Below are 22242 nucleotides of genomic sequence, written 5' to 3'. Positions count from 1 at the left end.
CTAGGTTCCTGCGGGAGAAAACCTTGCTAGCATGTCCCTGACGTCATGAGCCTGCGCCTCTCTCCCCGCCCCTTTCTCCGCCCCTTTCTCTTTGCCAGCGTGGTTTTTCCTTTGCTAGGGGAGCATTGCCCGCATTTTCTCTCAGTTGGCAGAATTCAACTGAGAGAAAATGCGGGCAATGCTGCCCTAGCAAAGGAAAAACCACGCTGGCAAAGAGAAAGGGGCGGAGAAAGGGGCGGGGAGAGAGGCGGAGGCTCATGACGTCAGGGACATGCTAGCAAGGTTTGCTCCCGCAGGAACAGAGTTTGCGACGGCTCTTAGAGAGTCCATGCCTGGCAAGCATAAGCTAAACCAGATATGCCAGGACAGAGAAACCAACTCACCAGGTTGAAGACAAGCCACAAAGGTTTATTACGATTTAGCCAAAAAGGATGCGAGCGCAGCAATTTTCTTCAAAATGTACAAGCATAAAAATAAAGAGAAGTACAAGACGTCTAATACAGGCTTGACAGCTATTCAGACTTCCTGCAGCCTCTCCTGATTTGCTGGGGAGAAAAGGCAGGCTGGGATCTGTGCCGGGATTGGTGGGGAAGGATAATGGCAACTGGGGATTGGTCAGAGTAAAGGATCAATCAGCTGCAGAGATGTCCCCTGGGAGGGCATAGTCTGGGGAAAACAAATGATAAAGATATGTTGATGAGTTTTTGATTAGCTCAGATGCCCAGTTCTGTGCCAAACAAAGATATGATCTTAGGAAAAAAAAACCTGCAAGATTCAAGAAACAAAGGTAATAGAGGTTGGCTGTCAAAAAAAGAATTAATGAATGCACATACTCTATACTTATATTTCCATGAAGGAGCGGCAGACTCTCCTCAGCTTCATATCACTTGTACCAACATTTCGGGTTTATCTGACTGGCAAGTTTGTAAGCCCTTCTTTAAAACCAATATTAAGAAGCTTTGGATTAAGAGACTTGCAAAAAAAAAGGCTTATAAACTTTGATATGTTATTGATAAACTTTTGGCTTTCAAGAAGGACTTACAAACTTTTGCATTTTGCTGTAAGAATCAGTTGTTTATCCCACATAAGGAAATCTTTTGGTTTAGAGAATTTCATGAAGTATACTTTGTACAAGATGCTAGTACATTTAATGTTATGTACTATGAGCATAGATATGATATACATTCTTATGATTATATAACTGTATTACTTTTATTTGCCCTTGTATTCGCCCTTGTATTACAGGCTCACCAGGAAGTAAATCTTAGTGAACACAATATTGAAGCCTTGCATAAAAAAATTTGATACTCTAACCGTAGGTCCTGCAACCAGATGGGGTCCCTTTAGATCAGTGGTCCCCAACTTGTGGTATATGGACCACCAGTTGTCTGCATGAGTGAAAATATGGTTCGCAGCCTCACCATTACTACACCATTGACTCACAACCATATGGCAATGAGAGCGACTGGTCTTGCGAAACCCTCTTATAGTTCTGAGGCAACAGGGATGTTGGGAGGGGAGAGGCAGATTACCCACGAAAAATTACACTACTACATCAGCTCTAGATTATTAAATATTGTTTCCTGTCGGTGAGCAGATGGTGACTACTGCATGGCATATGTTCTGTATCAGAAACTAGAGCTGATGTGGCCTATCCAATGCAATTTTCTGAATCAGCACCCCAAATAACCAAACAGAATCTAAAGTTGACCACAAACTGATTCATAACCCTTTTGATACTAATGTTGGAGAGTGGTCTCTGGTCAAAGTGGACCATGGTAAAAAAAATAATTGGGAACCACTGTCTTAGTTCAGTGTTGGGGTCCTGATATAGGTAAAGGTAAAGGTCTTCCCTTGACATTAAGTCCAGTCGTGTCCGACTCTGAGGTGTGGTACTCATTCCCATTTCTAAGCTGACAAGCCAGTGTTGTCCGTAGACACCTCCAAGATCATGTGGCCAGCATGACTTCATGAAGTGCTGTTAACTTCCCGCCGATTGATCTACTCACATTTGCATGTTTTCGAAATGCTAGATTGGCAGAAGCTGGGGCAAACAGCAGGAGCTCACACTGCTCCCCGGATTTGAACCTTTCGGTCAGCTGAAATACTTGGCCACAATCAAAGTTTTCTGAATGCCATCTAGTGGTGGTTTTAGAGATTTAGATGAATTTGAAGTGCATTGTCTGCAGTGGACTCTGCAGAAGTTGCTTCAACTGTACTAAAGGAAAATCAGTCTGTTTAGTAAGCCTTGCAAATGCCGATTTATTATCAGTTTGATTTTTCTACCTGAGTTCCTGGAGTCAGGTAAAAATTTCTCAGGCCAAAGGGGGCAGTGAGTGGAAATGTCTGTGAAGCCCTGGTCTAACATAGCTGCAACACTTTTTCTAATACAAAGTGATTCAGCTATGTCTGTGTGAAAGAAAGTAGTTTCACTCATCTGCTTTTAACCTCTAATCTTCAAAATTGAACCATTTTTTTGTTGCCCTCCACTCGTTCATACCTCTGTTTGTGTGAATCTTCCAGCATGACTAGTAATTATGAAAGAAATAGTTCCCATCCCATAGCTTCAACCCACCAGTGAAAGATTAGTGTTGTAAAGAACAATGAAGATGATAGTCACTTAATTCAGAGGTCAACTGCTCAAAATGAGCAGAAAATAACAGTTCTTGATAGCAGTGGTGATTATCTGCTTTCAAAATAAAGCCAGTGTAGGTGGAAATGGAAGTTATTTATATACAGACATAGATAATGGTTTTAAGCAGAATAAGCAAAGGAGAAGTATGCAATGATTATAATATTGAGTTATATAGGGCAATGAATCAGACATGGAAAATTCAGGCTACTCTTATATTTTAGCAGATACACCATCTGCACATTGTCCATAGCACACTCTTTCCAGTTTTTTAAATGTTAGTGAATAATACTAAATTTTCTACAAAGTGTGCTAATTGAAAGTCGCTTGTGCTCATTTATACACGTAAATTTTCTTCCTTCTTTTAGGTTTGTTTTACACCTACCGCTTTTGAGAACAATATTTCCCAATGGGAATATCAATTTCCCTATATGAAATTGATATTCCCATTAATTTCAAGGGCAGAGGTTTCTTCCCATTTTATGGAAGTCCAGCCTTTCACATAAGGCAAAATCTAATACCAAGAGAGTCCTCTAGCACCTCTTAATTCCAGCCTAATAACACAAAATGTTCTAAAATAGGTCTCAGAATTAATGAGATAATTCTTCCATGTTTATCATTTTTATATCTCCCATTTTAAGACATACATTTTGGCTTCAGGCACAAATCTGCATGGAAGCAGGTAATAAAGCATGGCAATTTTAAAGAAAAAGCAAATAATATTATGTCATGGTGATTTGATATATTGACCATTAAAAGATGCACACTGAACGATTATTAGGTGACAGTGAAATATTGCAAAGCAGACATATGATTGACAGGGCTGAAGGACCCACTGTCACTGGGGAAAGTTTTTTTTTAATGTATCTGATCTGTGGTGTATTGTGTTAGTTCAGTGGATTTGGATTAGGGTCAGCAGACATAGGCTTAATACTGTCTAAATGTGCAAATTGCTTCCTGCTCATTACATTGCTGCTGGGACTCCTTGTACTTTTGGGGAAAGTAATTGGTTGGAAGATGAATGAACCAGCACTCAGAATCTTATTGAAATTTATTGTCTCCAGCCATTGTACCACAGTTCACTGTATTGAGCCATAAAAATGAACTGAGGCCCCATCTACACTGCCATATAATGCAGTTTCAATGCAGTTAGAATGCATTATGTGAGTGCACTGGCCATATAATACAGTTTCAAACATCATCATATGACGATGTAGATAGGGCCTGAGTTATAAGAATCTGGAAAATTTGCTGCCCTATAACTTGTTAACTCTAACCCTATAGTGATAAGTTGACGGATTGAAACCTAGAAGTTCTCATTCTCTATGTAAATGTTCAGAACATAATAACTTGTTCATTCTACTCATCATAAAATCATGCAGGTACTCTATGTCATCTGAAGATAATTTTAAAGATGCAAACCTTTTGCTATGATTTGGAGGAAAGCCAGTTACACTCTTTTGTAGTGAGGTTTCCACAGAAACCTTTTTTCTGGTTGAAACACCAACCTTGAATGGTCATATGGACTTGGGTTTTCTTTTAATACCATCTAGAGATGTAGTTACACAGTAGAATCAATGCAGTTTGTCACTGCTTTAGCTCTATTGGCACAATGCTATGGACTCCATTTATAGTTTGGTGAGACACCAGCACTCTTTGACAGAGAAGGCTCAATATCTTACAATGGACAACACCTGTAATTCCATAGCATTGAGCCATGATAGTTAAAGTGGTGTCATTGTGTAGTGGTTCTTATTCTCAACCTGTGAGTCCCCAGATGTTTTGGCCTTCAACTCCCAGAAATCCTAACAGCTGGTAAAGTGGCCAAAACACCTGGGGACCCACAGGTTGAGAACCACTGGCAGTGTAGATGCATCCCAGGTCTCTGCTACAGCTTCTGAGCTTAGGGAAGAAGTGACTATATTATGAAATTCCTTCTCGAAAGAGTTTTTTAAAAATTAAAAACAAACACGATTTCAACGTGTTTCTTTTAAACAAAGAAATACTCTCTTTTTATCTTCCTATTGTTTGTTGTTGTTTTTTTTAATTACTAATCACAAAGCTCACCCACTTCCAAGGAGGTAGGTCATCTTTGTGATCTTAGATATACACATACACAGAGAGAGAGAGAGATTTCTTTGTTTGAAATAAATTCTATAATATTGTATACTTTAACTTCATCCTTTTCTCTGACCTGGAGATGTGGGAGTGTGCTTGATATGTGACAAGTATGCTCCTGAATGCAGCCTACAGAAACTGGAATCCCTTAGTGGTTCCCCATCCAAGTGCTAACCAAAATTGAATCTGCTTAGTTTTCAGGTAGAATCTGGTGCCTTTGTGGTATTTAGGCTTAAAGAACCTTACTAATAAGTAAATCCGAATGAGCTTAAGTGCACTTAACTTCTGAATGAATTCACTTAAGAGAGCATAGTAAGAAGAGTACTATATTTTTATTTGACAGTAACTCTTTTCAGTGTCCTATAAATGTTTTAACTATATTGGCACATTTTCACTCAAGGCTTTTTTTTAACAAAATGAATTTTGTTAAATAATACTTTTCATCAGTTTCAGATGCAGGAATCTATATCCCATGCCCTTGTTTTGCTTGGCCGATGCAGCACTTTGAGGAACTCTACAATATCCCTGCTTTTCGGAGAAGTCTGTCGATTTGCTGATGAGTTGCAGCATGCCAATAAGGTACCATTATGCTTGAGATTTTACAGCTGCCATAAAGATTTAAGTGTTATAGATTTCACCTTGGCACTGGAGAATATCATTTTTGAAGTGTAAAGTTACATCGTGAAAATCTTTCCATGTTTACTTTATGTTGTAATTTTGGCATTGAATTTCAAAATATAGGTGAAGATTGTCTGTAAAGATGATTCAGTAGGGATTGATGAAGTGTATCTGAACTAGGATGATAATGATTTTTTCCAGGAGTGAAGGGGGTAGGAAAAACTCAAAAAGTCCAAAAGAAAGGATGAGCTTTTATGACCCTTACTTTTCCAGTTCCAATCAAAATTTGAACAGGCAAAATGTTTCCACTCAGTCTATTTATTTATTTATTTATTTATTTATTTCGCGTATTTCTACTCCACCCTTCTCAACCCCTGAGGGGGGACTATGATTTGTCTTCACCATTGAATCTGAATTCCTATATTACATCATTATTCATATATGTAAGTTTAACTGAGATGATCCTGATCCTGTTTAATTGCTCTGTTCTCATGATATCTCCTGTGCCATTTATGTTCCTATCCACCCTATTGAATTATTTACCCTTTAATCAATTTGTATGTTGGCCTTTTCCCCTCTCCAAAATTAGTTTGCTATTGCTTGATACGTGTTTATTACTGTTATGCTGTTCGTGCTATTTTAATTTGTAATTTGCTGTTTTATTTGCTTTTAATCTGTATGTTGCTTGGGCTTGGCCCCATGTAAGCCACCCTGAGTCCCCTTGGGGAGATGGACGCGGGGTAGAAAAATAAAGTTCTTCTTCTTCTCTTCTTCTTCTAATATCGACACTTTTTTGCTAATCCATATCCTACAACATACTCTATTTTTTTTACATGCCTCCCTTTTTAAAAACCGATCATCATAGAAGTGGTGGCTCGGTTTTCCCTTCCTTCCTTCCTTCTTAGCAGCCTTTGGAAATTGCACATCTCCCATGAGGCACTGCTCTGAATCACAAACATGCTGCATTACCACTCTTCCCAGTGGTGAGAATGACAAGGAGGGAGAAGCCATCTGAGATTGCCACACATATTGGTTTTTAAATGATAAACAGAAGAGAAGAATTGGTTTTATTTCTGGAGATGTGGGCAAAGTCTGCTGAAGATGGGGGGAGAGAGGTGTATTTCTGAAAACAATCTGTTTTTCCTCCAAAGAAAGATTTTTTGTAGGTCTCGACCAACCCTATTTTTAACCACCATATGTTTTCCTTCCGTCTCTTTTCATTCTTTGAGGATCATTCGAATATGTGCACATAGGCTTTATAATGGTATGGATCTTTGTGCTGCTACTGCTTATTATTATTGACTTGACATTTATGTTTCAGATATAGCATTTTGTGTTCAGAATCTTAATATTTCTTAAAACATATCTGGGCCCCATCACAGTTTTCACTGGCTATTTTGTTTTTGTTTTTCATGTCAAAAGTTACTTGAGAAAGTCACTTCTGGTCTGTAAGAAATGGCCGTCTGCAAAGATGTTGCCCAGGGTATGCCCAGATGCTTGGTTTTTTACCATCGTTGTGGGAGGCTTCTTTCATATCCCTGCATGGGGAGCTGGAGCTGACAGAGGGATCTCAACCTGCTCTTCCCGGATTCGAACAGCTGACCCATCAGTCAGCAGTCCTGCTGGCACTGGCTGATGGGAACTACCTCCACTGGCTACCAGTTTGCTACCAGGCACAATTCAAAGTGCTGGCTTTAGCCTATAAAGCCCTAAACGGTTCTGGCCCTACTTACCTCTCCGAACGCATCTCCTCCTATGAACCGACTAGGACACTAAAATCATCTGGAGAGGCCCTGCTCTCAGTCCCGCCTGCATCACAGGCACGCTTGGCGGGGACGAGAGACAGGGCCTTCTCAGTGGTGGCCCCTCGGCTGTGGAACGCCCTGCCTGCAGATATCAGATTGGCCCCCTCCCTGCTGGCGTCTCGGAGGAAAGTGAAAACCTGGCTGTTTGAACAAGCATTTGATTAAACAGTGTAATTGAACATAGGAATATGGAATAATGGATGACGAGACTTGATTCTGATTTTACTGTTGAGGCGCTAATGATTGTTATACTGATGTTAATGATTTATGTGATAATTGTTTTTAATTGCCCTATACTTGTTTTGTGATATTTTGTACTGATGTTGTTCACCGCTTTGAGTCGCCTGAGGGCTGAGAAAAGCGGTATAGAAATAAAGTAAATAAATAAATAATAAAATATGTTTTGAAGGTGGATCCCAGGACAAAATCACAAAAAAAATCAAACACAGAAAGAAAGAAATAAACAACACAAGGGACTTTGTCACCTATGTAAAAGGAATATCACTGGTCCTGAAGGCTGGCAGCAGATGCAGTTCACCTCCTTTGTCGGAGAAAGGACAGTCTAGTGATTCTCAACCTGTGGGTTCCCAGGTGTTTTGACCTACAACTCCCAGAAATCTCAGCCAGTTTACTAGCTGTTAGGATTTCTGGGAGTTGGAGGCCAAAACATCTGGGGACTCACAGGTTGAGAACCACTGGAGAGACTTTCAGGCCATCGGGGCTCCTGAAATATGCTTTCTGGAACTTTGTAGAAAGCTAACATTAAGATCAGAAAAAGCTGTAACAGAGATAGGACAGAATTTGGGGGAGTGTGAATTATTAAATAGTTAAAGAGCTCATTTATTATCTAAACACATTTTTATAAACTTTTTTTTAAAAAAAACGTGAGTCTGATAGTTTCAATTGTGTTTGATAGCATGAATGCACAAGAAGGATATCCACTGGTTTATTTATGAGTCATCTTAATAGGAATTAGGAGGGGGAAAGAAGGCAAGATAAAGGAGACCAAGAGATGGAACTATGGGGCCAACCTGGAGAGGAGACACATCACACATATTTAATGGTCTGCCTATCCTTGCCTTACAACTGTTATAAGAAGTGTTAGCTTAGGGGGCTTTTTTTAGCCATGTAAGAATGTAGTCCTGTTCATACTTGCCTGTCGTACGTCATAGGATTTTCAGTGAGCAAATGCAGGACTGAGAGAACTGCAGCTTGCCTAAATTGCCGTGTGTGGCTGAGGCATAATTTGAGCCATTAATTTACAGTCTTGCAGATCTTTCTCTTAGCTACCATGCTGTGCCATTTTTCATTCCTCCAATTACTACTTAGATCAGCCCTTGGCTTTCAGAATTACCACAGTATTCACTTAATGTGCTTTGCTGATTCTATCTTAAACAATGCAACTTTTTCTAGATAACTGTCAGGGGCACAGAGATACTTCAGGAGTTCAGAAACTATAGTCGTTAGTTTATCTCGTATTTCTACTTCAATAATCTGAAAGAAATTTGAGGGATATTTGAGAAATCTGCAGAACTATCTTTTTAAAACTTACTAAATTTACTTGGAATACACTTGCAAGTTGATATCAGTTGTTGTAATACAAGAAAGTTTGTGCAGAAATGTATTGAAGAAAAATATGCCTCTCTTCAAAAGATAGGCTTTGAAAAATGTATACAAAAATGCATACTTTGAGATGTACATGGAAATACCTATTATTCCATACTATTTTGGCATCTGTTAACTGCAAAAAAAATGAGCTAGATCAAGCTTGGCAGATTCTTCAATCCCTAAAGCTATATCACAGCTTCCTAAATGTAGTCAGATTACATAAAGGACTGTGAGAAATCACAGAGGAGAGAAGATTAAAAGGTGCAGTTTCAAATGGAAACATGGGGAGGGCAAACTGTCAGGGAAGTATTTCAGGCTCACTTTGCTTTCCATCTGTGACCTTAAAATCACTTTACTGGAAGACAGTAATTGCTAAGCCTACAACTGGAATTAGCAAATTTGATTGTAGTTTCAGGGCATGAAAATGAACGTGGTTAGTTCTCTCACTCCAAAAAGGAAATTTTTCTGATTTATAGGGTTTCTGTTCATCATTATTTTAGGATGCTTCTACACCGACATTTGTCAAATTGGGCCATTTTACATTATTCATTGCAATACATTCTTGTTGGTTTCTATTTTGTTAGCTTGGGTTGCTTTCATGTGACGTTTGTATTGTGAACCCTCCTTGCTTCATTTGCAGTATTTCATAGAATCATGGAGATGGAAGAGACCTTGTGGGTCATCCAGTCCAATCCCCTGCCACGAAGCAGGACAATCATGTCCAAAGCACCTCCAACAGATGGCCATCCAGCCTCTGCTTAAAAGCCGCCAAAGAAGGAGCCTCCATCACATTCTGGGGCAGAGAGTTCCACTGCTGAATAGCTCTCACAGTCAGGAAGTTCTTCCTAATGTTCAGGTGAAATCTCCTTTCCTGCAGTTTGAAGTCATTGTTCAACGTCCTAGTCTCCAGAGCAGCAGAAAACAAGCTTGCTCCTTGCTCCCTAAGCTTCCCCTCACATATGTATACATGGCCATCATATTTCTCTCAGCCTTCTCTTCTGCAGGCTAAACATGCCCAGCTCTTTAATTCGCTCCTCATAAGGCTTGTTCACCAGACCCTTGATGGTTTTAAACACCCAGGGTGTCTAAAGGATGACATCTTCCATCCTTCCATGTCCTTCTCTTATGGGAATGATGGTGATGGTATACGTACATTAAGAGAGGAAAGTGCAGTCACTTTTGAATAGAAGCTCTTTATCTGGAAACCCCTATGGTAAATATATTATTTGTGCATTGTAAATTAATACGTGGTGTGCCCACAGCTTTTTCAGTCTTGTTTAGACCACTGATACAAGGAGACTGTTGCTGATAACATGCAACAGTCATCTTGGTGACAAAAGTGTAGTCTTCCTGGTATCCTTGTACCATAACACCTATCAGCCTCAGGCAGCACAGTGATGAATGATGGGAATTACGGTTCACCAAAATCCAGAGGGATAGATTTTCTCCACCCCTGCTGTAGTCCCTTGTATGTCTTACCACTTTTTGACAATGTCTTGAAGATATGCTATGCTTATTGAAAGCATCAATGAGAAATATTAAAGAAGTGGAAGTACTTTATAATGCAAAAAAGATGGCTTGGATCAAGGAAAAAGTGAGCAGTCAGAAGCAGAATTGCAGCTTTTTTATTTTTTGTTTATGTAAGTAGCATTTCTCCTGGGAGGGGAATTGGCTCTCATGTGAAACCCAAGAAGAAATTTTGGTATTATGGTTCAGGTATGTCAGAGGGACTGCTTATTGGCCAGCACCCAGTATGGTAACAGATGCCCTTTAGATGTCCAGAAAATACATAGAATAATGTGGCACACCAGTCAAGACAGTGGAAAGATGAATAATCCTTTCAGTGTTACTGTTCATATGGAGAATGGCTTTATAGAATTCCAGCACAGAAAGAGCAGGTGCGTGTCACTTTGTTTTCCTGTGCGACAAAATTGAGGGTGACACTTAATCAGAAAACTCGGGTGTTTTGTCTTCAACAGAAGGAACAGTGAAATTGATTTCATGAAGATCTCTTTATTAACAATAGCTGTGAAACTATTGTTGGAAGAATGTAGCTTTCCATTCAAGAGAAGTGTGTTGTGGCTTTGAAAATGACAGCTCATATCACACTGAAACATGCCTTCTCTGTATCCTACCATTTTTAAGGCATACCTGTAAGTCTTCTAAGCACCAGTAGTAGCATGATAATCCTTTCAAATTCTAGTAAGAGGAATAGCTGTAGTACTCTTTTCACCTATTGATTATTGTTCATTGTCCAAAGAAGGAATGAAAATGGAAGTGGGGAGCAAAAGGAAATGCATGTTGGAGATCTGCCGTGAGTGGATCAGGTATGAAGCTCACTTCTACTCCATATCAAAATCAGTGAAACCAACAACCCTACAAAATTGTGATGCTGGCAGATAAGTATGTCTCTAGTCTGAATGATCTATGGGCATTCAGTCAACAGAGCCTCTCTCAAACATACTGGCAGAAGGCTAGCATCAAGATACAGAAAAGAAACTTACTGATAGTTTCTATACAAGCCAAGAACCACATATGGAATGGATATGGTACTTCAAGATTAGGAATGAGCAAAATGAAATAGCACAGAACTAAAGACAAGCAGAAGGACAAAACCAATCCAGAGAATGAGGCCAAGTATCCATATTCTCTCTCATTGGAGTTCTGGATCAACTTGTCAAGGAAGACCTGGACTGAAATGGAAAATGATGTCTGAGTGATGTTTGAGATTAATTGAAACCCAGGCAGCTGAATCTCAAGAAGGAACTGTGGAAGGGATAAATCATGGCCACAGAGATACCTTTACCAGCCATAGAGAGATTACTGCGCATAGAGCAAATTGCCTATCTCCTGTCCTCGAGGCAATGTGACATTGGGCGATAAAACTTAAAAAAGCCCCTATTCAGTCATTTCTCAAATAAAACTGCTAAAAGGTTTTGGGTTTTTTTCTGGCTAGGTGTGGTTTGACAACTCATTTTTTTTCTTTTCCATTCTCTTGTGCCTTTAGACTTGTAGCTAGAGAAGAGACATCTGCAACATGGTTTTAATGTTTAACATTTGGAAATTTCCTTCTGCTCTTAAAGGTTTGCTAAACAGTGGGAAAATTCTGAAGGTTCAAATCTCATCCGCTCTAGACCTGTCATGGAAGTGACCAGAAGGGAGATGATTTTTATAAAATATCCTTATTTTAGAGGAGAGCTGCATCTGCTTGAAATCAGTAACTCGTGTTTAAAGCCCTATATGGTTCAGGCCCAGGCTATTTGGCTGACCATATCCCCTTGTATAACCTGCCTGGGCCCTGAGATCTTAAGGAAAGGCCCTTCTCTCGGTCCCAACCCCATCTGAAGCCCAGTTGGTGGAAACAAGAGAGTGGGCCTTCTTTCTCAATGGCTGTCTCTCAACTCTGGAACTCCCTGCCCAATGGCCCCCTCCCTGCTGTCCTTCCAGTAGCAGGCTAAAAACCTTTTATTCAGCCAGACTTTTAAAGATGAAGGTTTTTAAGATCAAGTCTGGGGATACCGTTATTTTAAACTTTAAATATCTTTTAATGGTGATTTTAACTGTGATTTTTTTCCATTCTGTTTGTATTTAATTCTGTTTGAATGTCTGCATATTTGTATATTTTAAATTGCAACATCAACAATCCATGCTTTATTTTTTAACACGATCATGAGGTCAGGAATACTGTGCTCCAGAACTCTGTTTGAATTCGGAAGTCCCAAAGAAGTTTGATGTGTTCATTTTCTGTAACCTGTTCAGGCTTGTGATCCCACCAGTTCTTTGTCGTAGGCAGGTGGTATTTGTGGCACAGGTTCCAATGAATCATCAGAGCAATGGTGTTATGCCTCTGCTTGTAGTCTGTAATAATAATAATAATAATAATAATAATAATAATAATAATAATAATAATAAATGTTTACCACAAAAGGGAGAGAGAACTTGGTTGGGGAACAAAGAATAGCATAGGAGATATGCATGATTTCCACTTGGATTTTAATCCCTAGTCACATTTTCATAACAGATATGACAGTTAGAACATTTATCTCCCCCACCTCCTACCCCCCTTTCAGATTCATTCTAGGACATGCCAGCATGAACCCATGAATAGTTCCTTGAGTAACATGGTCATACCGCCTGTGGATAAGAAGACCCTTGCACTATTATCAAAGCCACATTGTGTGGAAGCATTTTGCCACTGAAAATCATGTAAAGGTTTGCAGCTATTATGAAGCTACCAGTTTAGGGCCAGTTTGTGTCTGTCTCAGCACAACCCTGTTGGTTTCATCTCTTGTGGTGAGGATAAATAGTGCAGCAGACCATATATAATTGTTTAGACAGCATGGTTTCACTTGCTATACAGGATTTTCTTTCACTGGAGAAAGGCTGTTTTGGAGATGTAATCTTTACCAATTAAAGTGTATCTTTGATGTGGGACTGGGGAGTTCCTAAACCAGCATGTCAGAGAAATAAACTTGAGTTTTCATACACAGTCTCTTGATGATTCAAGATGGACAAAACGTCAGGGAGGGTATTTGTTTGCCACAGCCTACAAGCACAGCACATTGTTTATTCTTGATGCTGTGGGGTGAGTCCATTTTAAGTTCCCTCCATCCATCTCCCAGGAGCTACTGCAGACAGGTTACTGTCACTTCTCCCTTCACAGTTTGGTATGAAGTTCAATCTTTAAATATCAGATGGATGCAGATGAAGCAGTACCTCCTACAAATAATCACACACTATTTTTCCTATTCTTCTGCAGTGTCCAGACAATTGCCCTTCATTAGTAGTTCATTAGTAGTTACATTAGTAGGTACAAACCCCTCAGACATTATAAATCAGTCAAGAGACCACAGTGCTTGAATCATTGCAGATAATTCCTTTGACTTCAGTATTCATTACTAGCCATACTCCTATTCATGCTCAGTATTTGAAAGTCGGTCTACCTAAATTGCCCTGCAGTTTATTTCCTTGCAGTGACTTCCCAACAGCATGTCTGTAATGTTTACTGCAATTTTTACAAACAGTAACTTGTTTTCTGTTTGTGGGCTCATATTTCTGGCACCTCTTTTGGGCAAGCAAGCTCACTGTGCAGAGAAGCTCACTATACAGTGTCAAAAGCCTTGCAACCTCGTCCAGGAATTAAAATAAGTGTGTTGGAATGGAACATCAGTGTGAGGCAGCAGCCCAGGCTAAAATAATGTAGTGCACCGACTTTCCTTGAATTACCAAATATACAGCTGTGGTAATATGACTTTCCAGACTTTGGTTACCTTCCTGCTCTTTTTCTTTCTTATAATAATTAGTTTCAGCTCAGTGTTTTTTGATTCGGCTATCATTCAGAAGTGACAGCTGTGCCTCTTGTAAATACGCATAGCCTATTTTATTCATGCATTAGTCCAGGGGATCATTTTCTTGTTCCTTAATCTTAGTTGGTTATGGATAATTAAAATGCACCTGTTGAAGACCCTGCTTTGTTCACTGACAACCCTGTTTAATTATACCACATGCTTGCTTCTTTGCAAAAGCAAATTATTCTAGAGAAATGTGATTTACTCTCTTCGTGCTCATTCACTTCAGTGTGATTCCTCTTGGTAGCGGTGCTGCAAATACCATGTTGCAGAAAAAGCAAATTAAAGTACACTCAATTTATAATGTGTGGTCACTGAGGGCACTTTCTTAAGCCAGAAAAAAGCAGGTAATAATTTTGCATGGATGATGGCAGCCATAACAATTATACTCATTCACAGTAAAAGATAGGTTTTTCTGTTTAAAGATAGGATTTGTTGTAAATGGAAGGAATGCAGTTATATGAGGATAGAGGAGCCCTAGCAATGCCTAATCTAGCTTCTAAACATATTTCTTTGGTGCAGAAGGATGTTGTGGCACTTTCAGACTTACAGAAAGAAAGAAGTTAGTAGCATAGCTTTTGTAAACGAACAGCCTCATCACACTAGAGCATGGATCCACTTAAAATCCAGTTTCTGCCTCTTGTAGAATTCTGGGATTTACAGCTTAGTGAGGCCCAAGAGCTGTCTGGCTGAGCTGTTTAAAGGCCCCTTCCCTAAACTATTGGAAGCCCAGAAAACACAGTCATAAAGATAACCTTGAGGTAACTCGCTCCCCTGGGATTCCCTCTGATCATTTAGATCAATCAATATCAATTCCAAGGACTCTTTCTCCTAGAGTTCCTTCAGTTCCCTCAGATCCACCAATGGCATCAACTCCAAGGACCCATGGAAACTATCCCAGCTCAACTTTACACACCCAGTCATGGTCCCCTACCCTGGCAGTTCCTGTAATAGATAAGAGCCAACAAAGAAATATCCAAGAAGGATTACAGTCACCAGAACTTTTATCTGGGGACATTAGTGACTGCTTTTCTCTGATCTTATGAGACTTGTTGGAGAAGCTGGAAGGCTTAGGTCCACAGGCCTGACTGAACCATCACAACCCCCAGCAGGCCATTTCAACTATTGGGGGAAGAGGAATATATTACAGAAGAGGTAGGGATTTTAGAAGGTCAATAGACACCAGAGTTAGGACATTAAGGGTGCCCCCCTAGACACCCCCTCTCAGGTAACCTGGATAAACCTAGCAGCCAACCCTCAAATCGTCACCTGCTGCTGGTTAATGCCAGAATTTTAATGGAAAAACCACGGTCATCCATGACCTTATTCTGGATGACAATATCAATCCGGCATGTGTCATGGAGACCTGGCAGAATGAAGGGGGGAGGGTAATCTCTCCCAGCTCTGCCCAGCAGACTTTGTGGCTCAGCATCAGGCAAGGCAAGGGTGCCGGGGAGAAGGGTGATCTATCAGAGTAACGTCCCCCTGACCCAGATACCCATTCCCCTATCAGATGGGGTTGAATGTGTCTACCTCAAAGTGGTAATGCGGGGCAGGCTAGAGATCTTGTTGGTATCCCAGCCACCTCGTTGCCCAACAACCTCCCAACTAGAGCAGCTAAGGATTATTTCAGGGGAGGTGTTGATCAGATCCGCCAATTCCTTGCTGGGCTTCAGAAAGAGTCTTCAAACATTCTTTTTCAAGAGAGCTTTTGGCTGATTGGATCTAGTGTAATTAAATGTTGTCACCCAGATGGCTTGTAGGAACCCTTGATTTTTTTATTTTAAAGTTTTATTTTGTTATGCAGGTTTTAACATTCTTTGGCACTCTAAAATATTTGGTTTTATTATGTATTGTTTTTAATATTTGTATTGTTTTATTTTATTAATACTCTTAGCTGTCTTGGGCCCTTAAGTGGGGCAAGGTGGGATAGAAATCACCTAAATAAATAATAAAGTACAAGCCTCAGAATTCTACATGAGGCAGAAACTAGATTTAAAGTGGATCCATGTTCTAGTGTGATGAGGTCATACGGTTACTTCTTCAGATGCATGGAACAGACCATGAACAGACCTTTGTAGCACATTCCCTACAATATTAGAGGTACTTTAACTTGATTATCTTCTAATGTGCTACATGCCTAAAGTGCTGTATTGTTGACTATCTATCAACAATTCATTACAGAATTTTACAAAGGGCAAAAAGGCTAGTTGTTGCATCAGAGGATAAATGAGCATAAATGAGACATTAGGAACGGAAATACACAAAAACCAATCGCAAAACATTTCAGTCTTCATGGGCATTCTATCTTGGACCTTGAACTACAAAAGTACAAAGCAAGATTGGAAAGAGAAACAGCAGAATTGGAATCTATCCTCATACTCCAGTTCCTCAGCAGTGGGTGGAATAGAGACTTTCCTGCCACGCTACAAATGAGGTGCATATATCATTAGTTAATACCCCAGCCTCATGAGGACTCTTGCCCACTTTATCACATTTCCTTTCTGGTTCCCAGACAACATCAGACTACATTCCTGTAACTCCTTCCACCTTGGCCTTCTTCCTTTGTTCCATCATTAAAAGTGAAGCTATCACTTCATCACCATATTTTTTGCATTTGTCCTAATGTTCACACATACAACCTGCTATGCAAGCTATGAATGGGCTTCCATCTGACGAAGCTATGAATGAGCTTGCATCTGACAAAGTAGATTTTGTCTACTAAAGCTTGTGTGCTTCTTTCTCAGTAAGTCTCAAGATTCCTTTACATACTGATCCAGAGTGACACTGCTGTGCCTTTGAATCATATTTGAGATGTTAGTTAATGGAATCCCAGGATTTACATTCTATAAATAATAAAAGCTATGTTTCAGTTGTTTTGCATTTATCTTAATCTCGCTTCAAACAATGAAAATATACTCTGTCACATTAGACACATAATTTTAGACCTCCAGCCAGAGGTGTGTATATGCTACACACCATGTTGCTCAAATGAAAACATGCTAATCTGTTAAGAAATTAGCCCATTAACTAGAGTACATGCATTAGGTTATAGAGCAGTGGTTCTCAACCTGTGGGTTCCCAGGTGTTTTGACCTACAACTCCCAGAAATCTCAGCCAGTTTACCAGCTGTTAGGATTTCTGGGAGTTAAAGGCCAAAACATATGGGGACCCACAGGTTGAGAACCACAAGAGTCCAGGTAGGAAATGTCCGGCTAGGTGCCCCCTCCCAAAATGGAGTGTTAAGCATCCATTTATCCAAACCATACTCATTACTTTCAAATTAAAATGGCTGATAACGGCTCATATGATGGCATGCCCCCCCCCCCCCCCCAAATAAATAAATTGAAAATGTGATGTCACTGAAAAGACTTCTACCACAGACTCTCTGATATGCTATTTGGTTTTTTACTGCATGATTTTTTTTTTGTTTGTCTGGAAGAACATTCTGTAAAAAGTCCTACAACCAAGTCATAGTTTTACCACTTACATGAGCATTGGAATCTACGTTAGAGCTTGGAGATATTTCTGTTTTGAATTTTAACTCCTGGAATATGCCAGTTGGTCTGTAAATTCTGGAAACCATAGGAAAAAAGTAACATTTATAGTCTCTGATCAAGTTAATAAAGTTTGTCTGACTTCCAAAGCCCATAGGCAACTGAAATGTTTTATTAGAACAAATCAGTATAATTGTCCTGTGGATTAAAATTCTGCCTTTCAATTTGCTTGATGCACTTTACTCCTGAAAAATAATTAGAAAAGGTCTTTGTCTAAATATCAGTATTTGAAACCATCATTACATCTCAATGTTTTAAACGAACAAGTATCTTTTACTGTTATGTATCGATTGGAAACAGCAGGAACCTTCCAAACTGAGATTATTCCTTGTGGAAATTTTCTTTCGCCAATCAGCCAGGGAATGATTACAAGGTTTCATGAGAACAGAGCCGTAATTGAAATGATTCATCTACGAGATGCAGAGGAATTCACAGCTCCCCCTGAAATAATGTGCTCCTAACGTAATCTGACAAGCAAGTTGCAAAGTGGGAATATATAATCACCCAGTTTCCACAAAGTGATGATTTCTTCCTAATCCATGAAGAGGATGTTTTAGAAGCATCACCACTGGTTTTCTTTGCACCCTTGGATTTTATTTTATGGCATAAAAGTGATTGCCAGAAATGCTGTGGAACAGATTTTCACACAGAATTATAGATCATCGTCTCAACATATTCCTATGCGAACCATGGCTCATATGTGTTGATGTGATGAAGACAAAGCAAGTAATAATTGACTGGGTGGGACAGCAAAGGAGGCGAAGAGTTTTGATTATATAACATGTAGACTGTGAAGTGCCTTATATACAGTACAACCCCCTTATCTTTGTGAGATATATTCTAAGACTTGTACAAATACTCAAAACCATGGATAAGAGCAAATCCTATGTTTTGACTATACATGGGCTGGAAGCATACCATAGAATTGTACTGGATGACCTAGAGAGACTGCAGACTTTGAGGAAAAGGGAACCTTTTGTTATGTGGATAAGTGAAACTGTGGACAAGAAGACCATATGACACCACAGAGAAACAAGATTCACAGGTCATCTTTGACAGGTTATTAGTCAGGTTTGAACAAAGAAAAAAATATTAAGCTTTTAGTTTGAGATGTCTGTCTCTGGAATTGTCAAGCATTTTGTTGCATTGTGATAAATCGATATCTCTGAGGCTTTTGGAGGTCAGAGAATGCTTAACACAATTGAAGAACAAGGTCTGGACAAATCTGAGGAAGAGTCAGAAGGACAACTAAATACAAAAAGGCTTTCATGACTGCAAGGTTGAAAAACTTTATTATAATTTTAACACTTTTCCTAACATTTTTAATTCTTTAGAGCAGTGGTTCTCAACCTGTGGGTCCCCAGGTGTTTTGCCCTACAACTCCCAGAAATCCCAGCCACTTTACCAGCTATTAGGATTTCTGGGAGTTGAAAGCCAAAACATCTGGGGACCCACAGATTGAGAACCACTGCTTTAGAGCAATCCCAAGGGCTCAGTAAAAAGGCAAGGATTTTTTAATAAATTGAATATTATTTTATTATTTTAGAAATAAATGGGGGAGGGGGGAATCTCAATATGGTGATTTTGGTTTTTCTTTCTTTTTTTCTTTTTTTCTGCACCCATAAGCAGTGGGTAGAAAAGTATTGAGTAGAGTAGAGAATATACACATATAGCACCTGCCATGTGAATCACATACTATAGACCAGCGGTTCGCAACCTTCCTCTGAATTTGTGACTCATTCTATAAATTCATGCTTGTAGCAAGAATATATAGGCTTCTCTCCCTTGAAAATGACAGGTTATTATTATGGTTGCATTTTGCTTAAAGTAGGATGTGATATGGTTTCAGACATAGTTTCTAACTTTCCTTCCAAAGTCCAAATTGGGATTAGGTGTCTCCATCCAGAGTTCTTTACATGTCCTGAAAATCTTTTTATGATGGGTGGGAAAATCTTAGAAACTGTAGGCTGATGCAGAAAGAAGGATTTGATGGGCAATTATGTGACTGAAGAACCAATTAGGAGCCAAGCATGCCTTGTTATTTATTTATTTATTAAAATGTGTATAAGTGTGGGAAAGTGGCATCATTTTGCTTATGATGCAAAGTGCTACTTCTATAATCTTCTTGTATTCAAGGAAGGATGGATAAAGGGAAAACTGGAGTCCTAAAAAGAATAGGTAAAATGGTTGCACATTGTAAATAGCTGCATGATACGATGATAAAATAGTAGTTCTAAACAGTAGCGTTGACACATTTTTAATGTAAGTAATTCGGCTTTAGGACATCAATGATAAATAACACAAATATTTTTACATACACAGCAAATTCCAAAAACACAATTAACTTTGTCAGATAATTTTCAGAGTTTATTTAGAGAAAATTCCTAATAGTGGCTTGCAGTACTGAATTTATAGGTAGCTATTTATGCAGCCATAAATGCAAGAGTAATTCTTTTAATTAATCACCATTTAGAGATTACTCATTTTAAAATATTAGCTATAAGGTCACAGTGCTGATGTTGCAATTGCTGTGCTTTTGCATGCAGAATATAAAAAGGGAATCTAAAACTTCTAACATGTTTATTGATGAATATTAAATTTCACTGTTTTCAATTGATGGGTTTGTTTTATAACTGGACTATAATATTTTAATTGCTAACAAATGAGAACAGGTTATCGTCAAAAACCCTGCTTCAAAATCACATCATTTTCTAATGGTCATACAGTTATTATCCAGTCAATTTTTGTTAGTAATTCTAGAAGAAATATACTAAGACTGGGTCACCTTTATCTGTAATTACAACAATTACAGATTGTAGGCATAAACCTAAAACATGGGCATAAACCTAAAGCATGGAGTTATAAACAAGCCTGCTCAGCACTTTACCTCTTAGTATAAGAACAAATAAAAGGTTGGATCGCCCCTTCCTAATTTAAACTAGCTGTGAGCAGGAAAGGGTAACCAAAATGATCAGAAGGATGGAGCAAAAATATAATAACATTTAGGATTATTTAGCTAGAAGAAAATCAAATAAGGGAAGATCAGGTTGAGATGTATAAATTATGAAGGAGATGATGATAGTTGAGGGAAGCTGAATTCAGGATAAATAAAAAGATGTAGATTTTTACACAGAATGTAAAGCTAAACTGAAACATGCTGATACAAGATTCCAATTTTCACAGCTTTCCAACAGACAAATTTGTGAGAATGGGAATATTAATGACTACTAATTGTGGATGGGAAGGCTACTGTAGCATATTGGTTTGGATGTTAGATTAGGACTCTTGAAACCAGGATTCAAATCCTTGCTTGGTCATGAAAATCCACTGGACGGTTCTTGGGAATTCGTACTCTCTCAGCCTTAGAGGAATGCAAGTGCAAATCTTCGCTGAAGAAATCATGCCAAGAAAACCCCATGAGAGGTTCACTTCAGGGTCGGCATTGATCAGAAATAATTTGAAGGCATATCATCACAACAAGTGCAAATGGATATATAGCAGGCATGGGAAAACTTTGTAGCTTGGGGGCACCATGGTGGACCAGAGTTGTGTGGGCAGGCCAGGAGGAAGAGAGTTCTCCCCAAGTCCCTTCCCTATCATTTCCTCCCCTTCCTCTTCTCTTTTGGAGGCAGAAAGTGAAGGAAAGACAGGAAATATTTGGATCCCAAAAAGGGTTGGCTTTGGTCAGGAAGAGATAGTGGAAAAAGAGAAGGGAGCAAGAAAGGGAAGAAGAGAAGGAAGAAAGAGTGGGAGGGAGGGTGGGTGGAAAGAGGGAAGGAAGGACAATATAGGATGAAAGAGAAGGAAGGAGGTCGAAAAGAGAGAGGGAAAGATAGGATGGTGTCAGAGAGGAGGGCCTGAGGAAAGAGCCCAAGGGGCTGCATCCGGCCCTGTGCCTGGGTTTGCCCATACTTGATTTATAGTATCTCCAGTACTGTAAAAATGTTCCTCAGTATTTCTGTTGTTGGGGAGCATGAATGGAAGAGCACTATCGCACTTCAGTCTGATTTAACTTGGTTTGTCTCACCACAAGAACCTAAAGTTTAAGGCATAATTTGGGATGGGGGGGGGGGGGGGGCAGGATAACAAATTTATTTATTTATTTATTTATTTGCGGTATTTGTACACCACCTTCTTCAACCCCGAAGGGAACTCAGGGTGGTTCACAGTGTTGGTAACAGTTCAATGCCATCGACAAAAGACAGTATAAAACATCAACATTGACCCTCCCCTGACCCTGATAAAACATTACTTACTGGTTTGCTTCAGTAAAGTGTACTTGAAGGTCAATTTACTGTTGTTATGCTTAAAGACAAAGTGGCATCAGTTTAATTTCAGAAGTAAATACTTACTGTTTGTCATTCAGATTAAGAGAAAGTAGTGGTAATGCCAAAGCTCACATTGGCTTTTTTTGTGTAGTTTTAAGCTGTTTTTATAATCTTGACTATTAGTTACTCACAAACAAATATTTCCAAATATTCAATAGCAGCCTTACATAAGTGGCCTTTTTTAATCACTTCTTACAGTGTCATGAGTAGCAATTGCAGGTGTTTTAT

The 22242-nt window shown here is 39.2% G+C and overlaps 1 protein-coding gene across 1 annotated transcript in view; it reads left to right on the top strand.

The window, feature by feature from the left end:
• Positions 1-22242, top strand: part of MEI4 (meiotic double-stranded break formation protein 4) — a 79260-nt gene that overhangs the window by 37384 nt on the left and 19634 nt on the right. Inside the window, exon 4 of the mRNA XM_060755040.2 lies at positions 5198-5329. Within this exon, the coding sequence (XP_060611023.2) occupies positions 5198-5329 (132 nt within the window). The remainder of the gene's footprint in view (positions 1-5197; positions 5330-22242) is intronic.

The sequence above is a fragment of the Anolis sagrei genome, chromosome 1, assembly GCF_037176765.1.
Source record: "Anolis sagrei isolate rAnoSag1 chromosome 1, rAnoSag1.mat, whole genome shotgun sequence".
Classification (NCBI taxonomy): Eukaryota; Metazoa; Chordata; class Lepidosauria; order Squamata; family Dactyloidae; genus Anolis; species Anolis sagrei.
Note: the sequence above shows the minus strand (reverse complement) of the source record. Positions and strands in the feature narration are given on the sequence as shown.